The sequence below is a fragment of the Leuciscus leuciscus genome, assembly GCF_965113295.1.
Source record: "Leuciscus leuciscus genome assembly, contig: HAP1_SCAFFOLD_604, whole genome shotgun sequence".
Taxonomy (NCBI): domain Eukaryota; kingdom Metazoa; phylum Chordata; class Actinopteri; order Cypriniformes; family Leuciscidae; genus Leuciscus; species Leuciscus leuciscus.
Window position 1 is genome coordinate 22,878 of NW_028118135.1, and position 9,251 is coordinate 32,128.

The 9,251-nt window shown below is 38.4% G+C and overlaps 1 protein-coding gene across 1 annotated transcript; it reads right to left on the reverse strand.

Moving 5' to 3' along the window:
• Positions 1-382: 382 nt before the first annotated feature.
• On the reverse strand, positions 383-9,192 carry LOC309491819 (uncharacterized protein). Its single transcript, XM_082190845.1, has 3 exons — positions 9,015-9,192; positions 1,366-4,529; positions 383-941 (listed from the first exon to the last, which is right to left on the reverse strand). The coding sequence occupies exons 1-3, from the start codon at positions 9,070-9,072 to the stop codon at positions 936-938; spliced, it is 3,228 nt and encodes a 1,075-aa protein (XP_082046971.1). The 5' UTR covers positions 9,073-9,192; the 3' UTR covers positions 383-935.
• Positions 9,193-9,251: the final 59 nt, after the last annotated feature.

A 9,251-nucleotide genomic window follows, 5' to 3' on the forward strand; every position in this document is an offset into this window, starting at 1 on the left:
TATTTATCACAAATTAACAGAATCAGGATCAGTGGTTCCCAACCTTTTTTACCTTCAAGTTCATAGTAATTGTTCTGGCTTCATGAAGCCTCAGGGTGTGAATGAAACATCAAACTGACTAGAACAAACTCTATGAAATGTATGGTACTGGATATCAAGGGTGAAACTGTTAATAATGTAGACAGACAGCAATCTCATTCAGTGTCAGTCATGTGTGGGTGAAATATAATTTATTAGCCATTTAAAAGCTATTTTGAGAAAATTAAAAAATGGAAAGCTCAAAAAGAAATCATATCAGGATACTTCATAACTTTCAGATCTAAAATTATTCCTGATTCAAGCAAAATCAGCAGAAAATAAAAAAAACAGAATTACAATGAGGTGTTGATAAAAATTATAAAGTTTAATCAATCATTACATGAAGCAAATACAAACATTAAGTAAAAGTGAAAGCAAATGAGACAGATCTCTCTCTTTACTGACTTATAAGAGCCAAAGCATCTCAAGAGAAGAAGAGTGTCCAGTTTCAAAGATACATGAAAGTATATCTTGAATTTGCGTGGAAGAGTAGAAGTGGAAGAGAAACTAGATGTTCTGATGAAAAACAATGAAGAACGAGTTAAACATTATTTTCTGCTGTAATATTACGAATTAATCTTCTCCTTTGTGTGAATCTTCAGGTGTTTCTTCAGGACTGACACCCAATGAAACGGTTTACCGCACTGATCACAGTTAAATGGTCTTTCTTCAAAATGAGAAGACGTGATTTCAGAGAGAAAGCCTGAGCTGCTTCTTCCCAGTGTGAACTCTCATGTGAATCTTCAGACTTGATTTATATGTGAAATGATATTATATGCGTTTTTTACACTGAGGGCAGGAGACCTGACGCAGTGACTGATTTTTAGCTTCTGTTTTCCCTTTCTTGTTCACGTCCATCAGGTCTAAAAGAAACATTAAATCAAATGAGATTTCAAATGAGAGACAAACGTGAAATGAAAAGTGAAGCTCAAGATCCCTGATGAGTTAAACAGTCATTTTAATCTCATCAAATCTGGTCAACAACTGCTGTGCACGATTATGATCTATTTTAATGTCAAGAAGATGTTTGTGTTATAAGTCACTAGTTTGGTCATGAAACAATGTAAATCTGGTGAACATCAGAATGTCATAATAATGAGATAATTTTACGTAATAATGAGATACTTTCTTATAATTATAACTCAATATCTCATAATAATGTAAAAAAAATGTGAATCAGATAGCAAGCAACCACCAAGATGTCCTGTTGCTCATCATGGCTGTTAGGAAACTAACTTAGACAGGAGAGACTTTAATGCTCAGCACATAAAGATGAACTATACTTACTGTGATCTCAGACTGTGATTGTTTTCCATTTGAGTGAGTCACTGAAGATAACTGAAGGAAACTCTCTCCACATGGATCATGGTGATCCGGTTTCTCCACTGTATGGATCTTCAAGTGTCGCTTCAGGTCACTTTTAAAATAGAAACTTGTTCCACACTGATCACACGTGTGCGGCTTCTCTCTGCTGTGGATCCTCTCATGTCTTTTCAGATGTCCTGACTGACTGAATCTCTTGTCACAGTGTGAACAGTTGTAAGGTTGTTCTCCAGTGTGAATTCTCTGGTGCAGTTTTAAACTGTCCGCTGTAATAAAAGTCTTCTCACACTCAAAGCACATGTACTCTCTCACACCAGTGTGAAATTTCTCATGTGTATGTAAATGTTGCCGCTGTGAAAAACTCTTTCCACACACAGAACATGAATGCGGCTTCTCCTTCGTATGAACTCTCAAGTGTGACTTCAGGACTGATGCACAGATAAATTTTTTCCCACACTGATCACATGAGAACGGCTTCTCTCCGGTGTGGATCCTCATGTGAACATTAAGGGATGATGATCGAGTGAAACTCTTTCCACACTGATCACACTTAAACGGCTTCTCTCCAGTGTGAACTCTCATGTGAAACTCAAGACCTTGTTTGGTTGTGAAACTCTTTCCACACTGATCACATGTGTGTGGCTTCTCTCCAGTGTGAACTCTCATGTGAAACTCAAGACCTTGTTTGGTTGTGAAACTCTTTCCACACTGATCACATGTGTGCGGCTTCTCTCCAGTGTGAACTCTCATGTGAAACTCAAGACCTTGTTTGGTTGTGAAACTCTTTCCACACTGATCACATGTGTGCGGCTTCTCTCCAGTGTGAACTCTCATGTGAAACTCAAGACCTTGTTTGGTTGTGAAACTCTTTCCACACTGATCACATGAGAACGGCTTCTCTCCGGTGTGGATCCTCATGTGAACATTAAGGGATGATGATCGAGTGAAACTCTTTCCACACTGATCACATGTGTGCGGCTTCTCTCCGCTGTGGATCCTCTCATGGGTTTTCAGACTTATTAAATGACTGAATCTCTTGTCACAGTGTGAACACTTGTAAGGTTTTTCTCCAGTGTGAATTCTCTGGTGCAGTTTTAAACGGTCCGCTCTAGTAAAAGTCTTCTCACACTCAAAGCACATGTACTCTCTCACACCAGTGTGAATTTTCTCATGTAATTTTAAATTGCACTGCTGTGAAAAACTCTTTCCACACACAGAACATGAATGCGGCTTCTCCTTCGTATGAACTCTCAGGTGTTTCTTCAGGACTGATGCACAGATAAATTTTTTCCCACACTGATCACATGAGAACGGCTTCTCTCCGGTGTGGATCCTCATGTGAACATTAAGGGATGATGATCGAGTGAGACTCTTTCCACACTGATCACACTTAAACGGCTTCTCTCCAGTGTGAACTCTCATGTGATACTCAAGACCTTGTTTGGTTGTGAAACTCTTTCCACACTGATCACATGTGTGCGGCTTCTCTCCGCTGTGGATCCTCTCATGGGTTTTCAGACTTATTAAATGACTGAATCTCTTGTCACAGTGTGAACACTTGTAAGGTTTTTCTCCAGTGTGAATTCTCTGGTGCAGTTTTAAACTGTTCGCTGTAGTAAAAGTCTTCCCACACTCAAAGCACATGTACTCTCTCACACCAGTGTGAAATTTCTCATGTAATTTTAAAATTCCCTGCTGTGAAAAACTCTTTCCACACACAGAACATGAATGCGGCTTCTCCTTCGTATGAACTCTCAGGTGTCTCTTCAGGGCTGATGCTCTAAGAAATGTTTTGCTGCATTGATCACATGTGAACGTCTTCAGTCCGGTGTGGATCATCATGTGACGCAAAAGACTATGTTTGGTTGTGAAACTGTTTCCACACTGAACACACGTGTGCGGCTTCTCTCTACTGTGGTTCCTCTCATGTGTTTTCAAATCTGCTGACTGAGTGAATCTCTTGTCACAGTGTGAACACTTGTAAGGCTTTTCTCCAGTGTGGATCCTCTCATGTCTTTTCAGATGTGATGACTGACTGAATCTCTTGTCACAGAGTGAACAGTTGTAAGGTTTTTCTCCAGTGTGAATAATCTGGTGCTGTTTTAAATTGCCCGCTGTAGTAAAAGTCTTCTCACACTCAAAGCACATGTACTCTCTCACACCAGTGTGAATTTTCTCATGTAATTTTAAAATTCCCTGCTGTGAAAAACTCTTTCCACACACAGAACATGAATGCGGCTTCTCCTTCGTATGAACTCTCAGGTGTGTCTTCAGGTTTGATGCACAGATAAATTTTTTCCCACACTGATCACATGAGAACGGCTTCTCTCCGGTGTGGATCCTCATGTGAAACTCAAGACCTTGTTTGGTTGTGAAACTCTTTCCACACTGATCACACTTAAACGGCTTCTCTCCGGTGTGAACTCTCATGTGAAACTCAAGACCTTGTTTGGTTGTGAAACTCTTTCCACACTGATCACATGTGTGCGGCTTCTCTCCGCTGTGGATCCTCTCATGGGTTTTCAGACTTATTAAATGACTGAATCTCTTGTCACAGTGTGAACAGTTGTAAGGTTTTTCTCCAGTGTGAATTCTCTGGTGCAGGTTTAAACACTCCACTGTAGTAAAAGTCTTCTCACACTCAAAGCACATGTACTCTCTCACACCAGTGTGAATTTTCTCATGTAATTTTAAATTGCACAGCTGTGAAAAACTCTTTCCACACACAGAACATGAATGCGGCTTCTCCTTCGTATGAACTCTCAGGTGTGTCTTCAGGTTTGATGCACAGATACATTTTTTCCCACACTGATCACATGAGAACGGCTTCTCTCCGGTGTGGATCCTCATGTGTTCTTTAAGGGATGATGATCGAGTGAAACTATTTCCACACTGATCACACTTAAACAGCTTCTCTCCAGTGTGAACTCTCATGTGAAGCTCAAGACCTTGTTTGGTTGTGAAACTCTTTCCACACTGAGTGCAGGTGAAAGATTTTTTGGCTCTTCTTTTCTTTAAAAATGTCTGTTTAGTCTTTGAGCGACTCAAAGGTTTTTCTCCAGGTTTGATATGATGTTCCTCCTTCACTTCACTCAGTTCTTCACTCTCCTCCTTCACGTCCATCAGGTCTGAAGTGAAAGAAAAATATTATTATTCATCAAAATAATACAAGAGAAAAACAATTAAGTGAAAGAACATTAAAGTAGACAACTGCTATAAAATATTACCGTTTTGCTGTTTTTATTTTTTATTTTTATTAATTACAGTTAAATAAAGCGAGTTCCCCTGTGTTCCAGTTCGAGTTTGGCGAACTCAATTCCCGCTCTTTTTGCCACAGAAACGTCACACTGTGGCCTCTTAGTTGAATTAACACAAGCTTTTTGCAGTCCAGTTGAGCAGACTGTCTATTATTATCATATTTTGTATTTATTATTATTTTTTATTAGGGCTGTACTGTCCTAGTCGATTAGTCGATTATTTGGTCGATACGTTCTGGTTCGACCAAAATTCTGATTGGTCGATTTTCTGCCGCGTTTATTTAATCAGTTTTGCCGCGCTGAGGCGCGCTCATTTCATCAGGTGGAATAAAGCACTAACTGCTAATGGGGGTGTTTTCAGAGTACCCTTGTTTCACTGTAACAGTCTGTCTTCAAAACACCCCCCTTGTTTTCACCTTTTTTGGATTAGCCCAACCCAAGAGAGAGCGTCAAGCGATAACTAGAAGGTTTGATGCTGAATATTATTTATTTAATTGTGAGAGCGTTTAATAGTCAGTCCTCTTCTAACATGTCAACAACAAAGAAATCGACAGTGTGGCAGCATTTTGTTAAAATTGATAACAGGAAAAAGGTTGAATGCAAAGTTTGCATGCAACAGTTTTCCACAGCTCGACGACAAACATGACATATCATCTAAAAGTGGTAAGCTCACTTGTCTGCGTTAGCTTGCCCTGTCTGTTTTGAGTAACTTAGGCTATATGAACATATCAGAATTTGCATATTTCAATGTTTTAGTGTGATAACCTAACTTTTTTATATTTTATTTGGAGCCTAATGCGCAATTGCGCTGTGCTGTTGGTTGTGTTAGTTTTGAGCCTAGGATGCTTTATTTTTCAGTTATGCACTTTATTTCGTTTCTGCTCTTGATCTGGTTTGTTTAATAAATATAATTTTTTTATTAAAGTGGACGTGCCTTTTGTGTTTATTAAGAGTAAAAGCTTTAAGTTAATAGTCTATTCGTGTCTCAGCTGCAAAACTGAGCTCATGTTCAGCCTCGCTCGGTGCGAGGACATGCACGGTGAAATGATAGTGTTTGACAGTTATAACTTATTATTATAACATATGACAAAAATAATTGTCTAAATTATGTTGCATATTCCTCAACAGTTCTTGTGATGATATCACTAGTTGACAACATAGTACTATTTTCGGAAATCATAAGCTATCTATGATATTGCGCAGGTGCACGTGATGCAGCGCTGTCAGAGCTGACAAACTCGAGTGTCAGACTCATTTCAGTGCAAAATAATTAGGTCAAAAAAGATTTAATATACTGCAAATAGAAATCATTAACTTAATGATAGATTAAGTTAAATATATATATATATATATATATATATATATATATATATATATATATATATATATAATGTTTATATATATATCATATATTTTTTATTGACAAGTACACATTCCCATTGCCAACACTTAGTGTCAGATAACTTAAAGACTTTGCCATTGCTACATTTCTATGCTATGACTGCTCCACAGACTTTTTGTTGCAAATTTTGCTGACACACAAACCTGGAACTGGACACACACACACACACACACACACACACACACACACACACACACACACACACACACACACACACACACACACACACACAAACTCACAAACTTACTGACACACTCAAACACAGGCTCACACACTCAAACACAGGCTCACACACACTCACACATTCAAAAAGACTCACACACACAGATTCAAACACAGACACACACTCACACACACTCAGACCCAAACACAGACTCAGACGCACAGGCTCACACACCAAACTGGACCTGGAGGTGGACACACACAGACTCAGACACACACAGACTCAGACACACACACACGCACACCTGGAGATTGAGGTGGACAAAAACCAACACACACCAACCTGAACCTGGAGATAATAATAATATAATGTCTAGTCTGGTGGCTGTGATATGAACCTACCAACGTCCGTTGCAATGATTTTTGGAATGACTGATCGCGAGAGGAACAAATTAAGTTTTAGTCGCATAACATCGGTTAATGGAAACGCCGTAATTTCGCAATAGTTGTAACGTTAATTGATATTTAGAAAAAAAAGAAAAAAAAAATCGCAAAAGTTTTGCGCGAATCTGTAATGAAACGCGACCGCGCTTAACATCTAGACAACTTCTCAGAGTTATGTTGATCAACAGTGTTCATTATACTAACCATTCAACTCCGGATTGATTCTGGAATCTTCGCTGGGGGAATAAGCATTAAGCACCGGCAACAATCCACCCTCTACATGCTCATGTTTTGATTCAGATCGTGCGGTAAGAGAAGGAGGGGCTAGTCGTGCCTCCATTGTCAGTTCGTGAGAGAGAGGGGGAGCAAGCAGCGCGAATAAAATACAATTTTATATAGTTTTAAAATTATTATAGTATTATTAAATAGTTAAAAAATCTGAATCAATCCGTGGCGGTCAGCGTTGATATGTGGCGGGCCGCCACAAATTAATGAATGTATGGGAAACCCTGCTAGTAACTATAACTAATTACTTTTTTAAAGGTGCATTAAGCAAGATTCTGAGTTTTTGCAGAACTATGCCCCCTCTGGCGGCAAGCGAAACTGCAGCCAGAGATGTGCACGCTCACTAGACAAAAGTTTTCTTTTTTTTATCTTACGTGGAGTTTGTGTTGGTGTTTGAAATGAACTACAAGCAGGTCTCTTACAATCCATCTTCTACGGAGAATGCCGGCGAATACACAAACCTGCCAGACATAGCTATGTGAGCGTGCCGTGAACGCGCATGACGTCACGCCCAGTCTAAAATTCCGGCCCGAATCCCTCTTATTTATTTTACTTTACAGGATTATAGAGACAATCTCAGTGATCAGAGAAGGGCTCATTCAGCCCATCAGGCAATTGTTTAAGCATGTATGGGTTAGAAAACGGGTATTTTTAACATGAAAAGTTGCTTAATGCACCTTTAAAGTAACTTACCCAACACTGAGTGCGACATATCACGACAATGTCTGTAGAAATGTCATATTCTGAAAGTCTAGGCTGACCTCGGCTTTAAATGAACTATTTTTGAGAATTATCTGTGTCCTACATGTGCAGGGTTGGGGAGTAACGGAATACATGTAACGGCGTTATGTAATCAGGATACAAAAATCCAGTAACTGTAATCCGTTACAGTTACGTCAAAAAACATAGTAATCAGATTATAGTTACATTTTGAAAAAAGGGGGAATACTTTCAGGATTACACAGGTTTCATTTAAAACTAAATAAATAAGTATTTTGGCATAATAACACTATATTAAGTGCTGCTTGATTATACAGTAGTTCCTGGTTCTGTTGCCAGTAATGACTCACGTGTGCCACGCGCTGGTGCATGTGCAAATCTGTCTACAATCTCCTCAGACGCTGAATGAATCACTGCTGCTAGTAGAAACGATGCTGCCTGCGGGTAAAATCGCTTTTAATTCATGGAAATTCCGCTGCTATTTTGTAGAAATTAGGAGAGTAGCTTTTTTAGTACCCAAAATGTCCTTTCTTATTCTTTTCTCACGTAACGGGATTTTCGCTGTCTAGGTAACGTAGGGGAACTCCCACTGCCAACGCCCCAAGTTCAGTAAGGCAAATTAAGAAAGATCACGGCTTTAGTCAACATGTAGGCCTATTTTAAAATAAACTAATATGTACTGTAGATTGTGTAAAAATTTTAAATGTTGTGTTTTTATTTTTTAGTTAAAAATAAAACAAAATAATCTGTAATACCATACATTAGCCACTAGATGTCTGTATAGCCCTTTACATAAATATATATTCAGGCATGTGTGTATATTTTGCAAATATTGTACACTGGACCAAATTCTTAATAAATAAAAAAATTAAAAATAATTTAATATAATTTCTTCTTGCTTGACTTTATTTATATACGTGACCTTGAAGTAATCCCAAAGTAATCAGTTACATTACTTTCATATTATAGTACTTGGATTACGTTACTGAATACTTTTTTTATGAAGTAATTTGTAACTGTAACGGAATACATTTTTAAAGTAACCCTCCCAAGCCTGTACATGTGTCACTCAACCCTGTTACTTAGTTGATATTAAAAAACTTGTGAACCAGATATAAGTTAAATTAAATAAAAGCTAAAATTATATTTAGTTTGACCTGATGTTGACAATAAATATGAACAGTTCTCAAACCTCTCTTTACTGACCATTGTTTGGAAACCAAAAATTAAACTTTTGTACCCATTTCATAGTTTAACTGTTTATCTAAAAGTGATGAAGTGCTTGAATGTTTCTAACATGAATGTTCTTCAGCATCATGAATGAATGAAGAATAAACACCAACCTCTTTGTTCTTCAGGATCTTCAGTGTGTTTCATTCTGCAGGGTTCTGGATCACTCATGTTCTCACTGTCCTCTTTAATAAACTCAGTCTTTGCAGATTTCAGCTCTTCCTGATGCTCTGATGCTCGTCTTCACTTGTAACTGATGGGAATTTACAGCATTTATTGGAGAATTACAGTGGGAGGTGATGTAATTACTGTGGTGGTGGGGGGGGGGGGGGGGGGGGGGGGGGTCAATT

Bases quoted from the DNA above. Each gene is read 5' to 3' on its own strand.
- LOC309491819 (XM_082190845.1), bottom strand. From the start codon at position 9,072: ATGAGTGATCCAGAACCCTGCAGAATGAAACACACTGAAGATCCTGAA. The intron at 4,530-9,014 runs GTTGGTGTTTAT...CTTTCACTTCAG, and splicing joins AGATCCTGAAGAACAAAGAG to ACCTGATGGACGTGAAGGAG.